This window comes from Nyctibius grandis, chromosome 1, assembly GCF_013368605.1.
Source record: "Nyctibius grandis isolate bNycGra1 chromosome 1, bNycGra1.pri, whole genome shotgun sequence".
Classification (NCBI taxonomy): Eukaryota; Metazoa; Chordata; class Aves; order Nyctibiiformes; family Nyctibiidae; genus Nyctibius; species Nyctibius grandis.
The window spans coordinates 69,432,811-69,447,393 of record NC_090658.1 but is presented as its reverse complement, the minus strand read 5'-3'; the positions used below and the strand labels follow the sequence as shown (position 1 = coordinate 69,447,393).

General features: G+C 37.7%; 1 protein-coding gene across 1 annotated transcript in view; it reads right to left on the bottom strand.

The window, feature by feature from the left end:
• Positions 1 to 14,583, bottom strand: part of PTPRK (protein tyrosine phosphatase receptor type K) — a 361,688-nt gene that overhangs the window by 261,887 nt on the left and 85,218 nt on the right. The window contains exon 3 of the mRNA XM_068396216.1: positions 11,553 to 11,824. Coding sequence (XP_068252317.1) covers positions 11,553 to 11,824 — 272 coding nt within the window. The remainder of the gene's footprint in view (positions 1 to 11,552; positions 11,825 to 14,583) is intronic.

The following is a 14,583-nucleotide window of genomic DNA, read 5'->3' as shown; positions in this document are numbered from 1 at the left end:
GAAGAAAAGCGAGGAAAAGACAGACTTAATGCAGATTGCAACTGTTTCTTAATTCATTTTGTAAAGGCTAGAAACTTTACAGGAATCACCTAAGCATAGCAGAGAAGATGGGGGTGAGAAACAGGGGTTCACTCACATGTGAGTGGGTGTACATGTGAGCATGTGTGCCTTTAAATTCACAAAAAGAAAAAAAAAAAACAGATGAAGAAGATTATCTGTCTCCATTCCTGCCTTAAAGTCCATAAAGTTAGTGGACTTTAGTTTTGGGGGGGTTCGTTTTTTTGTTTTCTTTTTTTTTTTTTTTTTCACATTTTCAGATGAAATCCAATTCTGAAGTTAACCAGTCAACCCCAAAATTTGAAGCTAATCAGGTCCAACAAAGTCAACTAACGATGAAACCTCCCAAAGTTACATGACATGAGCAGAATGTATGCCCAAAGGGCAGCCACGTACACACTCTAGATAAAAAGTATTTCGCTGCTGAAGTTTGGCAGCTGGAAAATACAGTGTGCTCACTCATTCCTTTCTCCTCCTCTTCTATTGCTGGCAGACCAAGCTAGAAACGCTCTAGCAAGCAGCTCCTTTAGGTATTTGCTGCTGAATCTGGCACAATCACTGTTTCTTCTGCCTTCCCCAAAAGCCAGTGACAGCATGATACCCCCAGAAACCACCACCTCCACTGAGTTACAAAACTTCTGCTTGTTCTGTCTTACAGGTCAAGTCCACAACCACTTGAGTACTACCACAAAATCCCTAATATTTGATTCCTCTTCTGGTACTTCAACAATGTACTAGGAAGGCTTGCATTACAGGATATTTTTTTTTTAAAGACTTATTATAAAATCATTCAAATTGAACAAATATGCTTTCCTTGCTTGTAAATAATTTCATTCCATAAACAGCAGCAAATCTCTACTACTTCCAGGTGACAGACGTATGTCTCCTATATTTGAAGAACTAAAAACCTGCAGCATTGACATTTCAATCACCGAATACAGCACAATAATAAATAAAAAAAAAACAAAACAATCGCACTGTTTGAAGAAGAAAATTGACGAGTTATTTTCTTCCAACAGACAACACCCACTGAAGAATGCACAACCTGAGACACATTCATTGCCTGGCAAGCATAGCAAAGACTACATTTTGCCATAATTATCAATTTTGATATATATGATGATCCAAGACAAAAAGCTGACTCAAGACTAAAAATTGACGTTACGAAATTTCTAAAGGTAACTCACATACAGGCAACAAACAGGAGCACACAACCATCCCCAGTAAATACAATGTTCACACTGCAGCAGGACAGTAAAGCAACACCGCCGCAACCCCAGGAATTCCTCTGCTCTGCATTAGCAGAGATGCCCACACAATCTGCCCCCTCCACTGGTGTGGAAATCGTGTCTTCACTCTGCCTTGTAGTTGTCAAGCAGTAATGCACTGTCCCAGCTCAACACAGAGGAAGAGCCATGGGTTGGGTTTCCATTTGCTGTTGCTTGTTTGAGACACAGGCAGAGATGTGGCAATCGTGGTGTGTGCATCAATGAAATCTCAGCAATCACCTGTAAACCCTAAAACCAAAAAGGTTTCCAGCTACAGAACCTATTCCAGCAAATGAATGGCATGCAAAAAGGTCTCATGGACAACATGCAAAAGACTCCAGAACACCCTGAGGCCACAAAAAAAACCCCCCACACAACCCCCACCACAAAAAAAACACCACCAGGAAAAAACCCAGCTTGGCTCACAGGATTGCACAGGGTTTCTTCTAGGTAGCCATGGTCCTTTACTGAAATAATCTATTTCAACAACTTTTATACCAATTCTTTAAACCTTCTGGGAGTTGCACATAAAGACATTTAAAGAAAACAATGAAGGAGCTCCACAACTCACTGAGAGACAGAGCTCTCAAAGAAGAAAATAATATGTCTGCAAAGACTACAATGCAACAGTTCCTGGCTTTGAGCCCAGAGCACTATCTGCCTCACTGCACCATCACCCTGCATCCCACAGGGCAATTACTAGTTTGCAAACTTCCCATCACTACCTTAGAGCCAGAAAAGTATTCTACTTCAGATGGTGTTTCAGAATATCCAGAATGGTGGTATAATTTACTTCACTTGAGCAGGAAGGGGCAAGGAGGGTGCAAGTATCTTTAAAATGCTTTGTAATACCTTTTGGGCAAAGGGGAAAATTCAACAATACTGGTTCTCTTGTTTGCTTGATTATTTGCTTAAATACATGGACCTTGCATAATTGATCTGAATGTGATCCTACTGCAACGTAATTGATACACTTCTTCCCTCCTCTTTGATTTTTGAATATTTTTTCCTTCAGAGCAACCACCTCAGTTGGTTTTTCAGTGTCACCTCAAACAAAGTCTAAACTAAAGAAAAGAAGTACATACAAGGTAGAAAGAATTATAAAGATATAAGGCATTTATTTCCCAATGAGGAAATCATACCACCAGTCAACATGGAATTCCTATTACATACTATTCTGAATGAAGGAAACCTTTTGACTTTACTCCAAGCCTCAGGCTTTTTCACCATTTAGCATTAGAAAAAGAGAAAATATTCAAAAAAACCTACCAAAACAACCAACACATTGTAGCATGGTGTGCACAGACTCAAAAAAAAAAAAATTTCTTCCACAGCATTTCATCTTGCCCTAAATAATAAAAGGCAGAAAAGAACAAAAAGAAAGATAAGTGGCTGCATAATTCTTAGAATTATTTTTTGTCCAACATAGGCATTATTGGGGAGGACGGGGGCACAGCAGGGAAATTCCAGCCATCTAGAAGCATACAATGCTTCACAGCAAAAATTGCCTAACAATACATCTTCTCAGTGATGAATTGATGAGTTCACACTTTTAAGTCAAAGTCACTGACTCTTCAAGGCCTGTAAATCTGGATGATGATTGGTTTCCAATTTTTTGTATTGCAGAAACTTTAGTGAACTTTTTGATAATGATTCAATACTGCACTATTATGCTTTTTCTTTTATTTACTTTCACTTAGGAGTAGTCTGGAAATCCCTAGCAGAGCACAATTCGTTACTCAATCTTTTCAGAACCTGTATAATGAAATAAAGTATTATTAATTTCTGCTTTCCTTTAACCATCTACTTCAAGCATATATCATTGATTTCTGCCATAACCCTCTTTCATTCATTTCGCTTTTCACGTGAATAAAAACATATTTTAAGAAGAGCCAAGTGGAAGAGTGTATCGTTGCCAGCTCCTTGATAGCATGATATTCACAATTTTTCTTAGAAAGGGAAGGGTTCTTGCAGAAGCTGATAAAAAGATGACAAAATCTGAGCTTCTTGCATAACAAGTAATTACGCTTTCCAACTACAGACAAACATCCTGAAAAAGAAAAATCTTGACAAAAGGAACCATCCAGAACTTCTTTATTTACACACCATGATTTAAGTCAATCTTGCATTTCTGAAAAGCTGAATCAGGCACTCTGAGGTTGCTAATTAGCAAATAGTGTGTTTTCCACTTCACTGCCTGACAGTCCCTGCTGTATGATGGGGAGTGGAATGCTACAGGCTTTTCATAATCTTGGTAATCAAGGTTAATATAAAATTTGCATACCACCTTGCTGATGAGTGGAATGTTTCCTGCAAGAGTACTGAGGTTAAAGTCACATATATTTCATCAGAAATTAAGCACTGGCTAAAAATATTACGCATTTATCTCAAAGTAAGTCTTTTTGAGTTTACAGCCAGATGGTTTTCCACTCGAGACTTTTAGGTAATTAAATGTAATTTATAATATTGACACATACAGCACATTAATGTCCAAATTCTTTCATTGCCTTTGGAAATGTCAAGCATCTACTAAATTTTTGTCACCTTGCCCTGAAGATATCCACTATCTTGCAGGAAATAGTGAAAAAAGTCAAAACGCTCATCAGCTTCATTGAAACTACGTTATTGAATGGAAAGAAGAGAATTGAATGTTTGGTATGTATAGCCATACGGTTCCTTACAATATTCCAGTGCTTCAAGTATGACATTTCTACACTAGTTTTAAGCAGTTCAGATCACACATTTAGCAAAGGAAACGCAGAACACAGTAGAACAAAAGCAAGCTAGTCACAGACAGTAAAATAACAGAAAGCAGAACAGTGGAAAAGACAGCTCTGAAAAATTTAAACACAGAAAAAAAGAAAAGGGAAGGAGTAAACTGAGAAAATCTTGTTATCTTCTGAAGATCTATATTATCTCCAAAATTTCCTTATTAGGCATACAAACACTTTAGCTTCAAAATTCTGCAAATTCATTCTTTCTTCAGCACAGGACTAAGGATAGAGCAATGTAAGTGGTCGCTCAGACTCCCCAGTTCCATAGCCTGTAAAAACCAAGGTGGCCAAAGTCAAATGAACTTCCCTGCTGGAATGGAGTTCTCGGCATTTCATGGGGGGCAGAGTCGTCACTGCTTGCGATGGAGAAGTACAGTTTGGGTCATTGACTCAGACAAGGTTGACAGATTTTACCTGATTAACAATAATCTCTGCTATTTTTAATTGTAAAGATTCTTTGATACTAATTTATCATATTTGCCCTTTTTAATGTAGCAGACGCAAAACCAAATTATGTATCTTCAAATCAGGCTAACAAAATTAAATCCACCAAACTAGGAAAGCGGTTATGTACACCTCCATATGACAATTTAAAAATTCTTAAGAAAAAAGAAGAAAAAAAATTAAAATGAGACACAACATGATACATGGGGAAGAGGACAACAGCATATACCACCAACATTTACTTACTTTCCCACCACCATCATTCCCTTATCCCTTAGGAACTTCCTATGGTCACAAATGAACTAACTCTGGATGGAAAAGCAGCACATTGTGGCTAGTCTGCAGAACATACACTACTGAAATGATGCCACGGACCTGAACTAACAGTCAAAACCAGCATTGTCATTTCTAAGAAAAAAGAGTGAGCTTCCATGAAATCTCTAATATTTATGGTGGAACGTAAAACCTGAAGGCTGGCACCTCAGCCATGACTAGGCTTGTTTGGGCAACATTCATTTTCACTCTGTGCACTATGATTATCCAGTTTGAAGACTGGAATGAGACTGTATTTGCAGAAGTCCTTTGAGAGCTGTAAGTGCTTTGTGACCTACAGAACTAAATTATTAAAATGTTGCTGGTAATCACTCTGCTGGCACTTAATCTTTCTTTGTCCTCACCAAATTGATAAACATCTCAGACAAAGTGAGACAGAAATGTGACAAATATGCTTGCACACTTTCATGTTTATCCTAGCACTTAAAAAAAGATGTTTTTTTTGTTTGTACTAACAAGTCTTGGAGAAGCAATAAGGAAGTTCATTATAAAAAAGCATTTCTCAAAGTAACTCTTCGATAAACTGTATAAAGAAAGAAAGTCTTTTGATTAACTGCTGTCTAGCAAGAAACAGTCAGGACAACACTTAGGGGTTTCCGAAGCACTTCTGAGAAGAAAGCAACATCATTCCTATTTGGATATATTTCCAAAGGGGTCCAGGTCCAGTTTCTCATCATTAGTGATAGCAGTAAGCTGTGAGACAGTTAAAAGTGCTTTTAACTGATGAAAACGATAGAGGAGAAGGGAGAGGAAAGAAGGAAATAGCTCTATAAGCCATGTCATTGTGTACTAATGAACTAGGAACAAAATATTTCATGGACAGCCACCTTAAATTCTTAAAAGCCACAAAGTATTCTCAAAAGGAGTATTGAAGAATGATGCACCTATACAAGGAGCATTTCAGTGACTACCTGCCAAACATAACTGTTGCAAGTTTAAGGGGGGGAAAAAAAAAAAAGCTATCTCAGTTTAATAAATATTAACATACTTTAATTATAAAGCTAGCCAACCTTTTACTAACACATTTTACTAAACAATTTTTCGTATCTCTGCTAGAATGAAATTCTAGCCACTCACCAAAACAAAACTTCGAATTCATACTTTATTGCTGAGAATCCTTAGAAACTGGAAGAATTCAAAAGGCTTAATTTGTAAATTCCAATTTTAAAAAGTCTAAAAATATCTGTTACCCCAAGTTAGACTGAAAGGAGATGACAAGCAGAAAAGAGCCAAGAGAAATGGGCGTAGGGCCGGTAGTGGCACATGAAGTTAGTTTTCATTTCTACAGCCAGAACACTTTCACAGAATATGACCAGACTGGTTTAGGCAAGCACTGAACATAAAAATTACATTTAGTCTGCCTAGGAATATGGAAAAAAATTAAGTACACATCCACTTGGCAGGGGAGGGAGGGAAGAGGACTTTGCCCTTCGTATAAAACCTAACAACAGCTTAGCAGTTCAGGCCAAAGGTCTACTTAACCCAACATCTTTTCTTTAACAGTAATCACAAGGAAAGGTTAAGAACAGGGTAAGAATGCACATCACTTCTCTGTGCCACACCCCCCCACCCCCAAAAACGTTCTCTGCTCCTCCAGCTACTTTCAGCTCATGAGACTTACTGGCCTTGTTTGCCTAATTACTGGTTTCTAGCAGTTCTCTTTCAAGAACTTGCCTGGCATCTCCTTAAGCCTACATACTCGTCTGGCATCCAGAATGGCTACTTCTGACACAGACTTTCATGGGTCTACAGCCTGCTGTGTGACCCACCTCTGTTTGCTTCTTTCTAGTCTCATTCCCTCACCAGACCAAACAGGCCCCCAATTCTTAAACTGGAAGAGGTTTCCCCTTCACGCCAGCGATGGCTTTGCAGACCTTTATGATGTTCCCCTGAATTGCATCTTTTTCTAGGCCAAAGAAACACAGCCTATTGAAGCATTGCCTCTTACGCATGGCTACAGACTGCTCCTCTGGTGCTCAAGTCTTGTGCTCGTGCTGAGGTTTCCACAAGACTTTCAGAGTCTCGCAACTCAACATCCAAGACTTACAGCAAGTTTTAACATTGGCTGGCTGCTTATCAGTTTTTCTTACAGTGTTTAAATATAACACTTTCTATATTAAATTCTTACCTATTTAGTCAACCTATTTATACAGTTTTATTCATCCTGTATGTCTTGGATATTATTTTAAGTTATTTTCTGTATTCCAACAGATTTTAAATAAAATCCTTAGAAAACATCAGTCCTTTGGAATGCTTTCTTTTTTTTAAAGAGCTGCTTTGGATTTTCTGGATGCTACACTGCGCTTCAAGGTTAGAGACTGTATAGAATGAAGGACATCTGTCTTATAAATAGGAAGTGGGAGTTTGGGAGGTTCTTCTTAAGTTGGCCTGTGACTCAGTTCTACGCAGTCCACACAGGCTGTATGTACTTCTGTACTTTCCACTAGTGTTTCACTTGTTGCTTTCCTTTCTTAGCTGTATGAACTGACTAAAGAAATCAAATTCCCTGCTTCCTGCTTTCCCAAACTTTTCTGCATGCAGCTGGTTTATAGTCTCACATGTCTGCAAGTGTAGAACAGTGATCTGATGTCCAAAAGGCAACAAATTCTCCTATTTCACAAGAAATCTATTTCCTACCTTACCTGGCATATGACCCAACTGTACACACCATTAGCGAATCTTCAATCAAACTGCCATCCTGATGTAATAATTCTGTTACAGTTTCGAGACCTTTTAAGATCATAAAGGAAAATAACTTTCCAAGATCTTTGAGCTATTTAAACTGCTATAAATCCTATAAATCATCAATATTAAAATAAAGAACAGATTCATTATCCAAATCAGGATTCACAATTCAGCAAGAAAATTATTTGTCTTTCTAGAGTCTTCCTGCACTTTTTAAATGGTCACACATCATTAGTCTTCCTGAACTGACAAAAGAACTTCTGCTTGGTACAGTTCAGTATTTTTTGTTTGCTAGCTATACTTCCAAGTGTAACCATCACTCCTCTCAAGCAGGTATCCTAGCCAGCCTCTGTTACACTAAAGAGCCCTATTATTGTATAATGAAGTTTTAAAGAACCATAAAGAAACCAAGTAATTAATTTTTTTAGAAGTTTGAGATTTGTGGTTCCAAGTCAAGAGTTTCTTTATCAGTTTCTGATCAAAGATTACAAAAAACAGAGAGATGTAATATGAAACCAAAACCAGAAAGTCCATGGTTCACATTGCAAAGTGGACTTCGCGTGTGATCGAGCAAGGATGTGACCCAGTGGGAGCAAAATTAATTTGGGACACACACACACACAAAAAAAAGGAAACAAGGGACGTTTGGAAGACAGTGTGCAAAAACAAAAACACACACACAAAAATCAAAAAGGATGGCATAGTTGGCAAGGGAGGAGAAGTGGAAAAACGCCTGTGACAGAAGCAGAAAGAGACAGCCCCCAGCAGCTGGATAATTCCTACTGTGCAAAGCAGGAGAGAACTTGGGGAAATGAACAGAAGCATTAGACAAAACAACGCATGCAGACAGGAATAAACAAACATCTTAACTAAAATAAATTAATGAGTTACAGTAATAACCAACATAGACAACAGAGAGATAAAACTCCCAGACAGCTACAAAGTTTAAACAACAAAAATCCCAAAATATTTTTCCTTTGAAGCAAACTTTGGGCAGGTCAAACATGGCATATTTCCAATGGAGTGATAAAAAAAGATTCCAGAACTAACAAGGACCAAAACCAAATAATATCCTCCATCCCAAGGGATTCTCTAACTAAACCCTTTTCCTCAACAGTTCATCCACATGTTAAACAAACACAATAAAAGATGCAGATGCCTTGCTAGCAGGAGAGAGAAGCAAATTGTATCAATACAAGACTTCTGAAACTTCCCAAGTGCAAAATATGACAACTGAGGAATTACAGGCTCCATGCTTGGAAAAGCCCACAGGAATGGTCCTAAGGTAAGTAACATTGAATTTCATGTTAATATACACTGTAGTCACTAGAAGCTTAAACCAGTGCAAAAAGCCCCCACGGGCTTACAGGGGTATAAAGGCTCTACTTTGGTTCTTAAACTCGAAGTTCTTGAACCACAAACAGGCTCAAAGCTGGAAGTATATTCTGGGGGAGGTACGACAATGAGTTTGTCCTGTTCATAAACTCTTCTACAAGCTTCCACTGTTATCTGTCATCAGGGACAGCATTCAAAGCTAAACAAAAATTCAGCTTGATGCAGTAAAGCTATTGTAATAAAGTGTACTATATTTTGTCAGAAAATAAATAAGTAAAAAAATTAAACCAATAAAACAAAAAAAAAGCCACTTAACAGAATATACTTAAAGAAAGGCAAATAAATGGATTATTTAAAATATATATATATATATCTTGTGAGTAAAAATAAATATTAAGTCCATCCAAAAATGCATAAGCTGTATCTATACTGTTGACCAGTGACATGCAAAAACACTGTGCTAGTTTTGAACAAGAAGCAATAAAGCTTCAACCAGCACAGCAGAGCACAGAAATGCTGTTTAGGAGCTAATTAGCCAAGGTGCAGCACTTCATTAATACTATTAACACAGCCATCCTGCTAACTTCCAAGTCATCATACAAGACTTCCTTATAACATAACCTAAACTATTCAGCCCCTGCTAATATCTACTCTCTTCCCTCACTTAAAAGTGAAGGAAATGGCAACTAAGTTGACCTGATTAACAAAGTACATGCAAACAGTTGGGCTCCGCAGTGGTCTGTAGCAGTGACCTTGCTTGTACAGGCAGAGATTCAATTCCCGGTTTAGTGAAGAACCGCTTCCATCACGTTATAAAAACCGATTTGTATTTCCCTTCATTGCTCGCTGAACTCATCGACCAACAGGTAGATCAAAGTGCCAAAATCACGAGCTAGAGCTCTACAGCAAAGAACTCCTATGAGAAAGATGAAAAAAAACTTCCACGACAAAGAATAACTCAACTCAAAACTACCACTAAAAAAAGAGGAAAAAAAAAAAGGAACAATGAAGAGCAATGTTGACTTTGAGACCTCAAAGGACCACTTAAAACCACAAAATTACCAACCCTATTTGTGCAAACAAGGAGGCATGCATGGACGGCATGCAGATTTCCCCTCCTGTTCATAAAAGCAATTGTGCAAGTTGTACACAAATCACGGCAGGTTGCATTTAACTGTTCTCCAGTCTTACTCCAGATTTATTTTTAATTTAAAAATAAACCATGTTACACATAATTTCAATATTCTGCTGTATGACCAAGCAAGGGAAAGAACGAATTTAAGCACAGGCTATAGAGAGATAATGTGAAAGCTGTAATGTAAGTGAAAAATGGCCATGTTGCTAAGATAAGGCCCCAGCCACCAATCTCTTTGTCAAGCCTGGCCATCTGTCAGCAGAAACCTGATTTACTGCATATAATACTGCTATACTTGATTACTACTATACTGCTGTAAAAGGCTCCTGTTTTTTTTAAGCACACCAAAAGCTACTTTCTAGCAACATAAAAGGGTTAATAAAACACCTCCTCAGAAGCCAAGCTTTATGAAACCAGGTTTCAGAACTTTAAATCAAATTTCACCCAGTTTCAATGTCACTGATAGATTAAACTTCTTTATAAATAAAAATATTAAAAACGGGAAAAAAAAACCTGAACAAAAACATAAAATGATAGTAAATTACACCAGTTTCAACTTATAAGTAAGGCTGCTTGCAGCAATGCTTGTTCTTTTATGAAGATTATTTTGATGGTGGGCAATTGCAAAGAACTTTACAAAAGGCACTTTAAAAAACATTCCTACAATACCACTATTCAAGAAAACCGCATTAATAAGGAGGTCACTTTGTGTCATTTGATAACTAGTCTGGACATCCAAACTGTTTGGATGAGCACTAATGACCTTCAGCATCCTTAGACGAGGGCCTGCATACAACGATGACATAACACCTCATGGTGTAACAACTCAGATGAGTGCATCTAATCCAACTCTTCCCCCTCCTACATATGAGGACAAAAATGCCTGTGTATGAGATTCATCCTTCACATCAAATACCCACTGAGCAAAACAGCTGCAGGTACTTTCTCAGGTTAATCAAACAAATAAAATAACAGCATCTAGTAATAACAGGACAATTCTTCTCTCTAAACAACAGTCCTGCACTGCAGGTGGTTTTGTCCCATAGCGAGCAAACAGGAGAAAAACACATCCTGAGCAGCTGCTCATTAGGTGAGCACCATTCTGCCTGCACAGCAAATGAAGCAAATGTCATGTGGAAAAAAACACAGTTTACGGTCATGTAATTAGACACAGTAACACAGGCATATCCAAAAGAGGAGGGAAGACAGGTACAAATTACAGTTGCACAGGCAATTTATTTCTGGGAGTTTATCATTTTGATGTTCCTGGACTTTAATCTAACTATTTCTTTTAATCAGGCTTGTTTCCAGCTTACTTTTTTCCTATTATACAAATAACAGATAACTTTGAACAATCACCTCCTATAAAAAATATCCATCCCCAAATAATTATTTATTCTGAACAGAACACTTTATTTAAGGACACTGGGAAAATATCAGAACAGACCAAAATGTATGCAAACCGTATAAGGGCCTCACCGCTCATGTTATAAAGCAGTGAGAATCTATTTGCAAGTTTACCTGGTACTCGTTGGGCCAGAAAGTGCTGACAGCCAACTCTGCTCGAAGCCAGTCTTTGCCAGTAGAGCCGGTGACGTTCCAGATGGGATTAGCCAGTGGCCCTTTGTTCACCCTAACCAGGATGTTCAAAGTGCCCGGGTTTGCTCCATTCTTGCTGTACAGAAGGTAGCTGAAATCGATGCAGTGAGTATCGTTTTCTTTCATCGTTGGAAGCTGGAGTCGTGTCTTTTCTCCAGGGTCGTGGTCTGCGGAAATCACTATCATATATGATCCTAAAGAAGCGGGGAGTAGGGGTGGGGGGAAACAGTAGTAAGGAAAAAGATAAATGCCAAGAAACTGATTGTTCACTGTGAAAAGAATGGAATGCATAGGTTTTCATATCCCAAAATCTCAAAATTCAAGTATCAAGAAATCCAGCAAGGTATAAAATGTCCAGAAACACCACTGAAGCAGTATCTACAGAAGACATCACGTATCTCTGAGGACTTATCTAGATGCTTCCACCTACAAACTTTTCTCTCTCCTGTTTTAAGATCAGATAATTAGAGAGAGGATCACAGGCGGACTGAATAAAAATAATAAGAGGTGCAAAGGATCAGTATTATTCTGAGGTCACTGAGGCCAAAATTCTCTCAACTTGCTCCACAGGTTTCCTGAAAACGAAAAATATGGAATAATAAGGTTCACATCCCTCAACGCAGCTTTATCACACCTTTCTCTACCCAGAAAGAGAGGCACACTTGAATTTTAGATACATTAACAACAGAAATAGCTCACTTAAGACACCAAGCCACATTTGTCCTGAAAAGTTGGGTTTGCTGCTCCATTTGCCAATAGATTTGAGGGGACAACAGAAGTTTCTATACCTGGAAGGGAGCCTATCTTGTAAACTTATTTTACAAGTACACAAAAGACAGAACAAGCTGAGCCTGTCTAGCTACAAAGGCAGAAAGCGGAAATCAGATGTTTAAACAGGGTATACAGGACATAATGCTGAAAAAGTTTGTCCTGGTGTTCTGCAGAATGGACAGTAAAGACAGAGTTACCCTCTACGCTAGCCCTAGAGCAGCCCCGTTTCCTCAAGAGCAACAACCTTGTACCAGGTACTGTCCAGTGAATGAACCCCATAGAACAAAGCTTCCAAGACACAGCTTGCCAGGCAAAACTTTACAACCAAGAGAGAAAATCCAACTCAGTATACAATCTGGGTCCTTGCCGCAGGAAAGTTTCCTAACCTGAACTTACCTACCCTCCTGCTTAATGATTCCAGAAGCTTCATGCTGACAGATTTTCCCTATACCTCCAGTCCTAAAAAGCACCATAATAAAGAGCCCTTCCTCCTGAAGAAGTCTCAGATGAAGTCCATCAAAAATACAGTTCAAAAATTAATCTACATTTAAAAAAATGATAGATATGTGAGTGCTTGTCCAAATGAGTAGCCCCATAGAAGTCCTGAGAGTATGTACATGAATCAGCATTTATTGTTGGAAAATCTTCTCTGAAGTACATATTTGTATAAGTTATCACCATTCTCTATGTCAAGTTCTGCCCTTTGATTTTTAGGCAACAAGGAACTGCTGTGTTCCAGTATGCCCTAAACAGTTGTATTAACAATTCTGAAAATAGTTGACAAGCTGTTGCTCAGGAGAAGATGAAAATTTATGTATACAGATTAAGTCATCTGTGTGACATGCTAATTTACTGGCCTGTAAAGCAATCCTGTGCTTAAAAAATTGTAACAAAAGAGAAGGCAATACTATAAGAATGAAAGCAGCTGTTATTAAAGTACAGTGCTGGGAACTGGATTTTTAATACTAATCTTGAATAAAAAAAGGTTTAAAGAAAGCTCTACTATAATGTAACATAAGCACCTAGTTAATACTTAGAATTATATGAAGAAACCATTATCAGAAGGAGTAGAATATAAGAATTGACTTTTGCAGAATTTTTGAAACATTGTTTCTTTCAACTTATCTCAAGATAAAACCATTGTGAGGAAATGAAAAATCACAATCAAATTATGAGAAATAAACTAGAATTATTTCAAGATCTTGTTCCTATACTAAGCTAATCTACTATATTTTTGGAAGCTCCAACATACATTTTTCTGCATATCAACATATTTTACAGTACTCTACTTTTTCAACCTCATTTTTCATCATTTAAAAATACTTAGCAGTAAATTTCCATATATCTATCTACATGTGTTAGTCCTACAACATTTGGTGAAGTGCTCCAGACAGCATTCATAAGCCATTTGTCACAAAGCCAAAGCATCTGTTCAGCATCTTGCAAACTACTTCCCCTCACCCCCCCTTTTTTAAACTTAAGAGGCCATATCCCATGAATGTACACAACCTCACTCCTTCCTCAGTCATCCACCTACTCCAAGAAAACCAGAAGCCAATGACAAAGTGAACTAGACATCAAATGTATATCTTTGAAAAACACAGAAAATATCTTCTTATGCCTTTTATAAGAAAGTCATTCTTCATTTGTGAAGAAATACTACGTACCAAAATAGGATTGAAAGAGTTGGGGTTTTTTTTCCCATTTATACATGTTTGTAATATCTTAAGACAAAACTTTAAAACCTTTTGAAAATTTTAGGCCTAGATATTGTCTCTACCTTTTTTTTAAACAAGCATTTCCTTTAACACTGAAAACCGTATTTTCTAGTACTATGTATGTGGCACAAGTTGCTGTGCAATCCATTAAAACAAATGAGGCCACAGAAATATGAATAATAGAAATTATAGAAAGAATAGTGTTTGAAACAAAAGATTTATAATTAGATGTCCAGCTAAGTTTGAGGTAGCATAGCGTTGAACAGAACAAGCTGGAAGGTTTTTAAATTTGAAAGGTATTGGCTAATACTACACACTGCTTTTATAAAGCAACGCTCACCGGAAGAAGGATCACAGTGGGGACACATCCCTATGAAAATATGTGCTCGCAGTATTAGCACCAAATGCCCCTTCACATACCAATACAAACGTACGTATTTCATAAATGTTATTAGGCATGAAGT